Source organism: Anabrus simplex, chromosome 3 (assembly GCF_040414725.1).
Source record: "Anabrus simplex isolate iqAnaSimp1 chromosome 3, ASM4041472v1, whole genome shotgun sequence".
NCBI classification, from domain to species: Eukaryota; Metazoa; Arthropoda; class Insecta; order Orthoptera; family Tettigoniidae; genus Anabrus; species Anabrus simplex.
Genome location: NC_090267.1, coordinates 247,786,176 through 247,801,481, shown reverse-complemented (window position 1 = coordinate 247,801,481; position 15,306 = coordinate 247,786,176). Strand labels below are relative to the sequence as shown.

General features: G+C 38.7%; 1 protein-coding gene across 5 annotated transcripts in view; it reads right to left on the bottom strand.

Annotated features, from left to right (window-relative positions):
* The window catches only part of LOC136866203 (uncharacterized), an 873,476-nt gene that overhangs the window by 170,379 nt on the left and 687,791 nt on the right, over nt 1–15,306 (bottom strand). For all 5 annotated transcript variants that reach the window (XR_011017926.1, XM_067142959.2, XM_067142960.2 and 2 more), the window contains 2 exons: nt 5,788–5,979; nt 1,607–1,807 (listed from right to left, as the gene is read on the bottom strand). Coding sequence is in view for 4 of the 5 variants with exons in the window: in XM_067142959.2 (XP_066999060.2) it covers nt 1,607–1,807; nt 5,788–5,979 (393 nt within the window). In the remaining variant the exon portion in view is untranslated. The remainder of the gene's footprint in view (nt 1–1,606; nt 1,808–5,787; nt 5,980–15,306) is intronic.

Genomic DNA, 15,306 nt, shown 5'->3' with positions numbered 1-15,306 from the left:
CTTACTTGCATACCTTGTTGGACTATGTTTACATTCAGCCCTTTGACAGCATAGCATAGCTATCTGTAACCAGCATGTTTAGCTGGTGCATCCTGTTGCAGAGGAAATATCTGAAAGTACAGCTTATCAGCTGGAAGCTAGGAAGGATGAAAAGAGCCTACACAAAGCATAAATATAATGTCAGGGTAGTGGAACCAGAGAGGGAAATAGAAAGGCAAGACAAGGACAATATATCTCAAGAATGGAAATTTCATTGAGTATTGAAACCTGTCCCCCAGATGAAACAAGGAAGCAGAAATGAGCTTGTTGCAAGTTTTAAATATAACTTACATACTGCCAAGAGAAAACAGTCGACGTATACACAAGCGAGAAGGTATCGAGTACCCGAACCAATATTCAGTCACGGCCAGTTGTATATTGGACTATCTCGGGCAAGGCAAGGCCCTGATACGCCCGAGTGGTCGAAGCACATTGAATATCGTATGGAAAGAAGTGTTATAAACTACATTACAAATGAACCAATCATTATATGCCGGTTTTAAAACTTAAAAGGGTAGGCAAAACATTATGACTATGACAGAAATCTCAAGAGGAGTTATCTGACCTATTTATAACAAATGCGGCAGAGAAGCACGAGTCCACTAGTATCTTATAAAGCAAAAGTAAGACATTACACCACAGTTATAAAGCCGGAACAACTCTTATCTATAGTTCAGAAAGGGTAAATAGAAACAGGAAAGGGGTAATAGAAGAACTAAAGGAGAAAGAAAGAATATTCTCTGGGGGAAATTCTCAGACCAGAAGAAGGAAATTATGATATATGGAGGATGAGGCAAAATGAAGACAGACAGAAAGGGAATGTTACAGATCAATGTGCAAGAGAAGACTGAAGTTTTTTGGGCACCTCACAAGAATGAGTGAGAACGACTGACAAAGAGAATACTGTATTTACGCGAATAATCCCCGCCACACCCTAATTTTAGGCTCATTTTGAAAAAAATTAAAAAATTAAAAAAGTGGGGATTAATCCCCGCACCCTAATTTTAGGAAGGCTCATTTTGAAAAAAAAATAAATGCAACATTGATGCAAATAAAACCCGCACCCCAATTTTGTGCCTCAATTTTTTTAAATATGCGGGGATTATTTGCATAAATATGGTATTAAACTACATTGCAAAGATAAAAGTGACCACAAAATGGGCTGCAGAAACAAGAAAGGATATGGAGGAAATTGGGATTGATCCAAAATAGATCTGGAATAAAAATGTGTTTCAAACTAAACTTAATCATTTCACGGGGTTCCAGGAAAAACAAAGTCAAAAGGCCAAGATCATCTGATTAAAGGAAATGAGGAGGAATCTCAGCAAAAGAATGAAGAAATTCTGGGGGGAAAGGAAAAGATGAACAAGCAAACCAGTTGTTTTGCATGGTCCACAATAGGCCAAACTCAAAAAGAAGACGACGAGGTGGTAAAACACATTCTCACACATAATTCAATGAAAAATATTTTGGAACATCATTTCTCAAGTATAAGGTACCTTAGGTACAACCCTCCTTTATAGCTTATTAAGAGTCATCTCAGCATATTATAACAAGGAGTACTTACAGTGCTTTTCCTTGATCATGTCGGTCTACCTCTGCCTCCAGGTCCAACTGAACATGCTGCCCTCCATTGGCAGTAGATGGATCCTCCAGAAAGCTTGCCATAGATGATACAGTAGGGTGGTTGAACAAATCTGTTATCACAAGGTTCAGTCCCAACTCTTCGTTCATCTCACTTAGGAGTCGAGCAGCAAGCAACGAGTGACTTCATGTATCATAAAACGTACACATATTTTAAATTGAGACAACAAAGTTACTGGAAAGTAAGATTTGAAAGTACAAAGGAAATTTCTTAATTAAATTACGTTTAGCCATTAAAAAATAATATAATAACATTTTCACACATATTAACCCTTAAATACATGATTTTTAATTTTGATATTTAAGCATTATTTTTTAATCCTGGAAGGATTATTAAAAGAGAATATTTTAAATTTCTGTAAGATTATAGGGATATATTATTTGCCGTCTTCCAAATGCAAAATTACAGCTACATAGCTACTGTATACTGTGTAGCCAATTCATTCGGCCAAGAAGTTACGGAGATTGTTCTTATGTATTTGTATTTTCATATTTCTCCTTGTCACTGCTTTACATTGCTCCCTCTTCTCACAGTGATCTATCTTTGTGTTTATCTTAATATGTGCTCCTGTCTGAGTTCCTATCACTCTATGTATGACTTTGAACATACCTTGTACATCTCACAAAAATGAACATGTTAAATACCTGAAGGCCGAAACTGATAGGCTTATTACTGCGATAAAAAAGGAGGTTTCCAGTGGCAAAGCTTTGTCTCAGTGGCGTTTTATATCGGCATGATGTTGATTATCGCTACATAGATGCTGTAAACTCCACTCTTGACTGGTTATGCCGTAATGGAGATGTCCTTTTGTCGATGGTAATAGTTGGCTTAGAGGTAGTGATTTTAGAAAAGATGGGCTACACCTTAACAGAAAAGGAACCTCTAAGTTTGGTAAACTTCTCAATAGAATATCTAGTAGAATGCTCTCGGGAAACTAATTGAGGGGGGATGCTAATCCTAATGGCAAAAACTTAAGTGATACAAAAAATGATTCAGAAAGTATAACTTACATCAGGAATACAATACCTAATGTAGATAGGGAATCATTTCACAGAGATCAGATACACTATACTAAGAAAGCACCAAGGCATCAATAAAAAGGTTAGTTGAACACTTTAGAGGATACTATCAAAATGTAAATGGACTTCGAAGAAAACTAACTGAACTTAAAATTTCTTCATGTTTAGCTGACTATGACTTCATGGTATTAACCGAAACAAACTTAAATGATGAAATTAGTGATGTGGAACTCGGACTCAAAACGTATTCAATTTTCAGATGTGACAGGTCTTCTTTAACGAGTAAGAAGGCATCCCATGGGGGGGGTAATGATCTGTATTAGCAAGAGGTTTAAACCTACTCTGATACCATGCATTAAAACAGTTGAATAGTTGTTTGTATCCCTGACTTTTAACACCACAAAATTAATCATTGGTGCTGTATACATTCCACCCAAGTCTCCTGTCCAAAAATATTTCGAACATTGCAATGCTGTTGAAAAAATTATGTCAAATCTTGACAACCATTTATTGCTCATTGTTGGTGACTACTTTCTACCACATCTTAATTGGATAGTAACTGAAGAAATATCTTCTGGCCTTATGTCAGTAGGTAACCACACTATGCAGTCCAGTTTAGTTAGAGACACTTTTTCTTATCTCTGTTTAAATCAGTTTAATGCTATCCCAAATTTTCTGAATAACTTTCTTGATTTGGTTTTCAATAACTCGAGTTCCATTGAAGTAAAATCTAGTAATGAAAGCATTGTCCCCCTAGATAGACAGCACCCAGCATTAGAGATTTCTTTACCTATAAATGAGCTATACAATTCCTTGCCTGCTAATAGTTTTTATTTTGACTTTTTAAATGGTGACTATAATGGACTAAATTATTAGCTGTCACAGTTCAGTTGGAAGGAGATGTTTCAAAATGTATCAATTGATAAAGCAGTAGAAATCTTCTATTCAATACTACATTATGGCATGGAACTTTACATCCCTATATGGAATTTTAAGACTCTCAAATTTCCAAAGTGGTTTAATCATAAATTGTAGTCCTGATTATTGAAAAGAAGAAAGCACACAAGCAGTACAAAATATCAGGTCTCAATAGTGATTATCAGCATTTCTCGAAATTAAGAAATGAATGTCTCCAACTGTGAACAAAGTATTACTTCCAATCTACAGAAATTCTGGCAATATCTAAGTTCTAAAAGGTCATGTAATAATATTCCTTCAACAATGCATCTTAATTAAGTTACAGCAGATACTGGAGAAAATATTGTCAATCTTTTTGCCATCCACTTTTCATCTGTTTATTCTTCTTATCAGAATAGTAGTAGTCTCTGTCAATCTATCAGTTATAAATATTAGTAAGGCAGAAATTTGCAACAAACTGATATCTCTGGATTTAAAGAAAACTGTAGGACCTGATGGTGTTTCAACTTACCTGCTCAAGTACTGCTCATTTATTTTATGTGAAGCACTCTTTTATCTGTTCAACTTATCATTAAACCAAGGCGTTTTTCCAGTGGAATGGAAGAAAGGATTCATTAGTCCAATTTTCAAAAATGGTAATAAAACTGACATAAAACAATACAGACCAGTTATAATTTCTTCTCATATTTCCAAAATATTTGACTCAATAATTCTTGACAAAATCACACCTCTCTTTAGAAACATCATCATTGATGAGCAACATGGATTCTTTTCAGGACGGTCAACCTGTAGAATTCTTCTTTTATTCTATCAGTTCCTCTTGGATGAAATAGAGAACCACTCCCAAGTGGACTGCATTTATACAGACTTCTCAAAAGCTTTTGACACTGCAAAAACTAACAGGCTACGGAATTAATAGGCCTCTCCTCTCATGGTTTGAATCGTATCTTAAAAATCGCCTGCAGATTGTTAAAATAAGGAATCATTTTTCTGCGCCTATTATTGTTACCAGTGGAGTTCCTCAAGGGTCTCACCTTGTGCCCTTACTTTTTACTCTCTACATAAATGACATTAAAAATATACGAAGAATTCTGAATTGCTTTTGTTTGCTGATGATGCAAAAAATTTTATGCAAATTAATTGTCCACTTGATTGTTTAAAACTTCAGAAGATTTACATCATCTGGAAAAGTACTGTATTCAAAATGGGTTGAAACTTAATCATGAGAAATATAAAATAATATCGTTTTTTAAAAACAAGAAGAAAATATCATTTAGTAATAACAACGTTCTAACTCCTGGTTCACAAGTTAATGACCTTTGTGTTTTATTCAGTTAAAACCTATCATTTAATGAACATATTGAAAATATTTGTAAGAAAGCATTTCAAAGATTGGGTTGCATTACTAGATATTCTAGAGAATTTTGAAACTTAGCTACCTATCGATTGCTGTATGTGTCTATGGTACGCCCTATACTAGAATACTGTACACCTGTTTGGAACCCTTCTCATCAGACCTCTATCCATAGATTAGATTCAGTACAACATAAATTTCTTTGTTTATATTCATTTAGAGCAGGAATCTCATATGATAATGTTGATTATACATCCTTCCAACAGTCCTTAAATCTGCATAGCCTGTCACAACGCCGTGAATTATTGGATACACTCTTCATTTTTAAATTGCTTCATTCCTTGGTGAATTGTCCACAACTCCTTGCAAAAATTAACGTACATGTACCAGACAGACGCACAAGGTTCAAGAATACATTGTCTACAAATTGGCATAGAACTAACTATGCATTCAATGGGCCAATTGAACGAATGTCAAGATCTCTAAACGAAGTGGATATTGATATATTTATTGCTCATTATCAAAATTGAGAAATCACTTACATAATCTCCAGAACTGATTATTACTTTCCTGTGATTACTTGTAATATAACCTGTGTATATATCTGTACATATTTTTCTATTTATACTCCATTGAACTTTCTTTTTAGTGTGTTTTTTTGTTTATTCTTCTCTACTGTTATGTAAAATGGTATTACCATTAATAAAGTATTATTATACATGAAGGGCAAATGTTACATGACAAAAAAGTTTTATGAGTTACCTTTTTTATGTGTTTTTATGAAAATTACAAGACAAAATGCCATTACTTACCCTCCAAGGTCAAAGAAATTTTCTTGCACATCAACAGCAGTAAGCTGTAGCACTTGGCACCATATTGCAGCTACTGCACATTCCATAGGAGTAGACGGTAGATCCTGTGGGTCAATACCACTATCTTCACTGGTCTCTATCTTAGGGAGAGCCTTCTTGTCCAACTTGCCAGAAGACTCTAGGATTGGAATACTGAAATACAGAATACAGAAATTAATAAAGAATAAATAATCTGACATTTCTTGTTGTAGGTGTTCTTAGTCAGTCGATAGGCTAGTTCCAACTTGTTGACTCTCATTGATAATGATGCTCTTTCAGTCCTCTTGATGTTTCCTTGCTCTAGTAACATCTCTCTGTTAGCTTCTTTGATGTTGAAGAATTCTGTTTTCTCCAGCGACACTCGAAGACCCACTTTGCCAGCCTGTTTCCTGAGGCAATTTACCTGCATTGTTACCATTTCACGAGAATCAGCAATCAGTGCCATGTCATCTGCAAAGGCCAGGTAATCTACAACCAGTCCATCATTCTTACGGCTCAAGTAGACACCATTCTGAACACCCAAGTTGATCAGTTTCTTGCACCATTCTCTCACAACCTTCTCAAGGACACAGTTGAAGAGAAGAGGGGAAGTCCATCCCCTTGTCTCACTCCAGTTTTTATCTCAGACCTTTCTGAGATCTCACCTCTAAATTTAATCTTGGAATGGATGTTGGTCAAGGTTTCTAGGATGACTCAGTGAGTTTTGTTGTCTAGCCCTAGTTCCTGGAGTACTTTGTTAAGCATTTCTCTATCAACGGAATCGTTGGCCTTCCTAAAATCAACAAAGGTGATGACCACTTTGCGGTTTCTCATCTTGGAGTATGCAAGTACAGTTTTCAGGTTGAGGATCTGTTCAGTACAGGATCGGGTTTTCCTGAAGCCTCCCTGATATTCTCCCAGTTGACTATCCAGCTGATTTTCTGCCTTTATTAGTAAAGCCTTGGAGAGAATCTTTCATTTATTTATTTATTTATTCATGATCAGCAACAGCATAACGCCGAATTACAAAGGTCCAAGCTATGTACAATAGACATGAATCTAAAATGAAAGATATATAAATATTTACAAAGGATAGAAATACACAAAATAAAAACTGTACAATCATATATAATACATATTTACATAAACAATGACATTAACAAAGATTTTTTTGCTAGTTGTTTTACGTCGCACCGACACAGATAGGTCTTATGGCGACGATGGGACAGGAAAGGGCTAGGAGTGGGAAGAAAGCGGCCGTGGCCTTAATTAAGGTACAGCCCCAGCATTTTCCTGGTGTGAAAATGGGAAACCACGGAAAACCATCTCCCGAATACTGGATACTGGCCTCACTTAAGCGACTGCAGCTATCGAGCTTGGTCACTAACAAAGAAAAATACATTTACAGTAAATGCAGGAGCAGAACAGGAAAAAAACAAGAAGGAAAATTAAGTTATACACTGACTGACAGAGCAAATGCAACACCAAGAAGGAGTGGTCAGAACTTTATGCCAATTGCAGGGTAGACTGACGTCACTGAGGTATGCTCATGATGTGAAATGCGCCGCTGTGCTGCGCACGTAGCGAATGATAAATGGGACACGGCGTTGGCGAATGGCCCACTTCGTACCGTGATTTCTCAGCCGACAGTCATTGTAGAACGTGTTGTCGTGTGCCACAGGACACGTGTATAGCTAAGAATGCCAGGCCGCCGTCAACGGAGGCATTTCCAGGAGACAGACGACTTTACGAGGGGTATCGTGATCGGGCTGAGAAGGGCAGGTTGGTCGCTTCGTCAAATCGCAGCCGATACCCATAGGGATGTGTCCACGGTGCAGCGCCTGTGGTGAAGATGGTTGGTGCAGGGACATGTGGCACGTGCGAGGGGTCCAGGCGCAGCCCGAGTGACGTCAGCACGCGAGGATCGGCGCATCCGCCGCCAAGCGGTGGCAGCCCCACACGCCACGTCAACCGCCATTCTTCAGCATGTGCAAGACACCCTGGCTGTTCCAATATCGACCAGAACAATTTCCCGTCGATTGGTTGAAGGAGGCCTGCACTCCCGGTGGCCGCTCAGAAGACTACCATTGACTCCACAGCATAGACGTGCGCGCCTGGCATGGTGCCGGGCTAGAGCGACTTGGATGAGGGAATGGCGGAACGTCATGTTCTCCGATGAGTCACGCTTCTGTTCTGTCAGTGATAGTCACCGCAGACGAGTGTGGCGTCGGCGTGGAGAAAGGTCAAATCCGGCAGTAACTGTGGAGCGCCCTACCGCTAGACAACGCGGCATCATGGTTTGGGGCGCTATTGCGTATGATTCCACGTCACCTCTAGTGCATATTCAAGGCACGTTAAATGCCCACCGCTACGTGCAGCGTGTGCTGCGGCCGGTGGCACTCCCGTACCTTCAGGGGCTGCCCAATGCTCTGTTTCAGCAGGATAATGCCCGCCCACACACTGCTCGCATCTCCCAACAGGCTCTACGAGGTGTACAGATGCTTCCGTGGCCAGCGTACTCTCCGGATCTCTCACCAATCGAACACGTGTGGGATCTCATTGGACGCTGTTTGCAAACTCTGCCCCAGCCTCGTACGGACGACCAACTGTGGCAAATGGTTGACAGAGAATGGAGAACCATCCCTCAGGACACCATCCGCACTCTAATTGACTCTGTACCTCGACGTGTTTCTGCGTGCATCGCCGCTCGCGGTGGTCCTACATCCTACTGAGTCGATGCCGTGCGCATTGTGTAAGCTGCATATCGGTTTGAAATAAACATCAATTATTCGTCCGTGCCGTCTCTGTTTTTTCCCCAACTTTCATCACTTTCGAACCACTCCTTCTTGGTGTTGTATTTGCTCTGTCAGTCAGTGTATGAGAAATATCATGACAGAAGGAAACGTTACAAAGATGTCTAGGTTCTTGTTGATAGGTAATGTATTAAACATTGCTGGAATACGTACAGAAAGGGACCTTTGGGTGAGAGAAAGGAATAGGGTCTTCATTCTGGTACTATGGGATGGGATGTGGAGGGGGAATAAGGAAACAAATCTCGGTGGGCTTGCCCATGGCATTGCTTCCAGCACATTTCCACAGGTCAGCAATGATACAGTCCTGCCAATGAAGGAGTCTGGGTTTGGTGTAGATTGTTTGTAGTTGAAGTCTTCGCTGGGTGGATCACAGTTGAGTAGGTTTTTAAAGTATTGAGCTAAAAGGTGTCAGTTGTCCTTGTCGTTAAAAGCCAGTTTGCCTTGTGAGTCTCTGAAGCGGAGGCTTGGCGGAGTGTAATTTCTGAGTGTCTGCTTGAAGGTTCTCTGGACTTATTCTTAGCAAAGCTCTCTTCAATTTGGTTTAGTTGGTTGTGTGTGAAGGTCTGTTTGGTTCCTCGAATTATCTTGGCTGTAAACTTTCTTTGTTCCAAAAAATTCTCCCAATTTTCCTTGGTCCTTCTAGAATTCCACTTCACTCAGGCTGACTGTCTTTGGGCTATTGCATTGTCACAGTCCTCAGTCCACCACAGATGCCCCCTTCTTCTAGTGAGGGGAGCGAGTTCATTGTCCGCCTTGACAAGAGTCTCCTTCAGTTGCTCCCAGCTGTTGAGATCTGTATTGTTCAGTCTCTGACTTACTTCTTAACTGTCCTTAAGTCGCTCTACGTCAAATTTTATCATCTTTGAGGTTCTGTGTAACCTAGTGTTTCTAGGCTGGAGTATCATTTTGACCTTTGAGAGATAGTGGTCTGAGTCCAGATTGGCACTTCTTAGTACTTTCACATCTTGTATTTCCTTTTGAGATTTTCGTGACATGGCCACATGATCTATCTGGAATTCACCCAGGTTGGTATTAGGTGAAATCCAAGGCTTCTGCTTCCTTGGCAGGTGTTTGAAGGCTTTTGACTTCATGACGAACCCAAAAGTTCTACACAGATCCACCAAGCGTTCTCCGTTGCGGTTGGTTCGCTTATGCACTGGATAATTGCCCACTATGTTTCTGTGTTTTTTCTTTCTTCTCAATTGGGCATTAAAGTCACCAAGCAGTATGATGGTGGGCTTCTCGGGAAGTTTAGAGAGAATATCTTCTGAGTCTTCCCAGAATTTGTCAGTTCTGTCTGGATTGCGTCTGTTGTCCTGGTTGGTGGGGGCATGTACATTGATTGCACTGTAGCCCTTATCAGCACATTTGAGAGAGAGGATGGATATATGACTGCTCGGGGAGGTAAATTCAGTGACTGAATCCAGTATCCTGTGACTGATTATAAATCCTGTACCTAAGTAGGGTACATTCTTCATTAACTGCTGACCAACTTTTCCTTTGAGGATTCTGTAGCCTTGGGACTCGAAGGCATCCTCGTCTGTAGATCTGGTTTCCTGTACTGCTGTCAGCACTATGTTGTGTCATGTTAGTGAATCAGTCAGATGTTTCAGTTTACCTACTTTTAGCAGTGAGTTAACATTAAATGTTGCAAAGAAGCTTTACTGTCTTGATATGAGTTTACGTCTGGTGATTTCAGGGTGCTCCATCTCATCCTTAAAGAATGTCGGTGCGGACTCCCCAGAATCCAAAGGTCCGCTAACGTCACCATGGGTGATAGTGGATTGGTTACCACCTGGGGTAGTGCATTCAGTGAAATTTTTCTCCATGCACAGTTGAAGATCATTCTTCGTGGGACAGTGATGAGCCACCATCCAAGATACTACCCAAGTTGTTAGCTTGGGAGGCTTATTATTCACCCCTAGAAAGGTTGCCTTCACTACAGCTAAGGAGCCCTGTCCACCTCATTCTTCCCAGGTGCTACGCTCTGGGCCAATGTTTACCAAAGATGTTCATGGTTTTGGATTGGCATTTTCTCCAAACCTAAAAAGGTTTTCCCGCCAATACCTGGGTGGCTGACTGCAGTGGTTTCCCACTGAGCAATTTTTGTGTAACCCATTATTTACAGACAACCTTAAATTATCAGTTCACTGGATGAGTTGGCCATGTGGTTAGGGGCCCACAGCTACGAGCCTGCATCCGGGTGATAGTAGGTTCGAGCCTCACTGTCGGCAGCCCTGAAGATGGTTTTCCGTGGTTTCCCATTCTCACACCAGGCAAATGCTGGGGCTATACCTTAATTAAGGCCACGGGCAATTCCGTTCCACTCCGAGCCTTTCCCTTTGCCATTGTTGCCATAAGACCTACCTGTGTCTGTGCGACGTAAAACCACTAGCAAAAAACTTACCAGTTCCTATACAGTGTTTGTACAACCATATGTTTGAGTTTACGGTTGCATGAGCGGCGATTAGAAATTAGAATTGGGGGTCAAAAATGTACATACAACAAAAAGTACCTGGGTCTATGGCTATAAAGGGGGGGAGAGGTGGAAGGCATCAAAATTGAAAAAATATCTACAAAATGGTAGGTTTTTTGATACTCTCTGAGTGAATTTTGATAGAGACATAGAGGTTGAGTCTACCAACTTTGGTGCTGTAATAATAGTACTTTACAATAAAACTTCCACCAAAGGAACAATAATTAAACATGTATTACAATTAAATAGAAGTTTGGAGTGATTACACAATTAAAATATCATTTAGTATTTGACTACACACTAACAAAATAACGGACACTAGATAGAACTGCACAGACACATTTACTGAGTGAGACTGCCAGACTGACGAATGCATGCGGTAAGCAGGTGAATCATACCCCAGTGTTGCGCGAGTCTCCACTACTCACCAACTACTTGCTGTGACGCTGTACGAATTGGTTAGCCACAACGAGCGACATTTTGTGCATATTTCCGCGAAGTATTTTTCTTAATAATTATAAATATTAAGGAAGAAGTAGATGAAAAAGCAATAGGGATTGTAAAAAATTGCTTTTTTTAATAATTCGTCGTTTCAGGCGATTTTTAAAATAACTGTTAGGTTCTTCAGTCTGCTGAAACATTAAAAATAAAATCAGGTGACTAAAACGGAATATTTTTCCCTCCACAACTCGCCCCATCCCCAATCGCCGCTACTGTATGCTTGAGAATACAGATGAAGACAGAGGCTCTATTGAATGCATAATATGATCATATCTGCAATAAACACTTAATTTAGGAGAGGAAGTGTACATTAAGTCTATGTACATGCTAATATACATAGTGAACTTTGAATATTACCCTAGATCTCACTGTAGCTAAGGTGATAGAAACATGCAACACTTGCTACAAAAGCAGACTGTCCAGAGACATGTTCGAATACTGGCCGATTTTATTTTTTGTCATCGCTTATAATTTTGGATGTGGTATGGTCATATACCTATTTGCTTCCAAAAAATGAATGTTTATTTGGGTTTGGAAATGATTGTATGGATGTCAGATAGTGGAGTCACACTAGAATACGTTGATCCATTGGTAGGAAGCATTGCATTGCATTGTTTAATGCAGCAAGTGCTCAGAACGATGAATACTCTGGTTTCTACAGATTACATGTGGAGTTCAAACAGAATACATACGTAACATCACATTCCGATTGTACAATTTCTGCAATAAATAAGTAAAATACAGCTCTGGATATCTTAAAAATATTTTACCAGGCGAGTTGGCCGAGCGTTTAGGGGCGCGCAGCTGTGAGCTCGCACCCGGGAGATAGTGGGTTCGAACCCCACTGTCGGCAGCCCTGAAGATGGTTTTCCATTTTTACACCAGGCAAATGCTGGGGCTGTACCTTAATTAAGGCCATGGCCACTTCCTTCCGATTCCTAGATCTTTCCTGTCCCATCGTCACCATAAGACCTGTCTGTGTTGGTGCGACGTAAAGCAAAATAGCAAAAAATACATATATTTTAATAGGTTAGGAAGAGGAACCAGGGATGGAGTTGGATACCTAAGGATGATTGCAGAAAAGATGTTAGAAGTGAGCAGGGAAATATATGTATGTTTCATTGATTGGGAAAAAGCATTTGACAGAGTGAAGTGGTGTATTCTGGTGAAGATTCTGAAAGATATTGGCAGAGACTGGAAATATAGAAGATGAAAGAGTTGTGTAAGAATCAGAAAGTAGAAGAATATGAAACAGAAGACGTGAGTATTGGAAGAGGAGTGAGACTGGGACATTGCATGTCACTGGTGCTGTTCAATGTATATGATGAAAAATCTGTTAGAGAAGGCTCTGGGAAAAGCAAGGGGCATTGTTGCCAGTGGAGAACAACTAAAGATCATAAAATACATGAATGACGTGATGGTGTTAGCAGAATCAGAAAAAAGATCTACAAGCCACGTTGGAAAATATTGAAAGAGTGGGCAAAGAGTTTGGAATGAAGGTAAACATTGGCAAGACTAAGGTGATGAGAGTAAGAAAGGAGGAAAATACTGTTAATGTAACACTAGAGGGAAAGAAATTGGAACAAGTAAAATAAATAATAAAAATAAAATCATTCATATATTTGGGGAGTTTGCTAACATGGAATGGAAGGTGTACAGAAGAAGTAAGAAGCAGAATATCTATGGGAAAAGCTTTCAGAAAGGTGAGAGAGCTTTTGCCATCTAAGGCAATCCCTATAAATTCAACAAAGAGGTTCGCAAAGTGTTTTGTGTGGAGTGTGGTGTCGTACGGAGCTGAAACATGGACATTAAGGAAGAAAGAAAGAAAGAAAGAAAGAAAGAAAGAAAGAAAGAAAGAAAGAAAGAAAGAAAAGAAAGATACAAAGTATTTAGAAAGTTTTGGAAAGTCACGTCATCCATGTGTTTGGAGAAGACTGGAAAAAGTGAAGTGGACAGATAACGTAAGAAATGATGAGGTGCTAAGAAGAGTAGGAGAGAAGAGACACCTCACGAAAATGATAATGAAGAGGAAAATGCCTTGGTTGGGCATGATGGTATGCACAAATATAATAAACATTTAAAACAACATCTAACACATTTAAAACACTGTATACACACAGTACCGTTATGTATCAAGCAAATTCCACTTGAATCTTGAAATAAGTTCGTAGTCTAAATTAAAATCGAAAATACAACAGTCCCATTTTTAAATACTTCTTGTTAAAACAAATTACTCTCCAGCAATGTTAGTTAAAAAAAAACTTTTGTTGCAGGCACGTGTTAATGGAAGAAGGAAATGCTCCTCAAGGTTGAATCCTGTGGCTGTATTGAATTGTGCGGAACTTTTTCATTTGTAATAATCTAGTATAAACATGAATCTTGAAAAAGAAAAGAATTGAACTAATATGGTGACAACCAAATTATGAAGTATAAATTGGTGAAAAAAAAAAAAGTGAAAAGGGAATGCACTTACTCTTGTTTTACAAGTAATGATCTTCATTCTGGTTCTGTATAGACTTTAAATATCTAAGATGAAATTCTAAAAGAATTTAATTGTGTAAAGTCCACCTGTTCAATACACATTTGCCATTTAATAAATGGTTGTTTAAAAAGCTACATAGTTGTTTAAAAATCTTTATAGGACATGTTTCAACCTAGCTTGATGGTCATCATCAGCTAAAATAACATAAGGGCCGATGACCTTCGATGTTAGGCCCCTTTAAACAACAAGCATCATCATCATCATCATCATCAAAATAACATAAGGAAGAAAGACATATAACAAAAACAGAGATACATAAAAAGTTGAGATAAAATACAATCAACAAATGCAATGGAAGTCTATGTTTAAAATGTACATAGCTTCAGTATTAAAATACACTCAACAAATACAATGGAAATCTGTGTTAAAAATGTACACAGATTCAAACTTGGATGAATTTAGTTGTAAGTGTGGGTCCAACCATATTTAATACAATATTGGTTGGCTGGAGGAAATACCTAAAAATTTATGTGAAGTTTTGAAAAATCCGTTACATTTCTTCACGGAGAAAACAAGTATAGCCAGGATCTAAAATTGGAAAACAAAAAGCTGAGTATGAGAATATGAGAATGAAAAATGAAATAGAAGTAAAAGATAATATGAAGAGTCACGAGTTATTAATTTTTAATGGTTCTAGTCCTTTTCATACGTTGCTTCCACCATCTTCTATGCCTAATTTGACTTCCTATTTTATTCTTCAGCTTTCAAATTGAAGTGGGAATCTCAATCCCAGGTCTCACTACGATCTCCATAAGACCAATTCAAGTTCTTTGGAACCACCTAATTTAAGTGAACAAATGACAACCCATATAGACAAAATAAATATTGTAGATTTCACTTAACCTGGACATACACAGGCTGGATTACTACAATATTACATAAAATTTATGATGGAGCCACTATAAGAATTTTATACTGCAGCATTCAAATTATATCATAATTTTAACGCATTTCATGTACCATCACAGATGTTAGTAATTTGTTTTAAAATGTCTTTTAGATTGTTTTGGGTATGTATATATAATTGTTCAATTTGCATCTAGGGCTGATGCACATTACAAGTGCCGAAACTAGTGATTGATTCACAATAAAACATTACTGTATTAAAAAGGTGGACCTTTGAAAACCTTTACTTTACTGTAATCCCACTTCAACATGGAACAAAATGA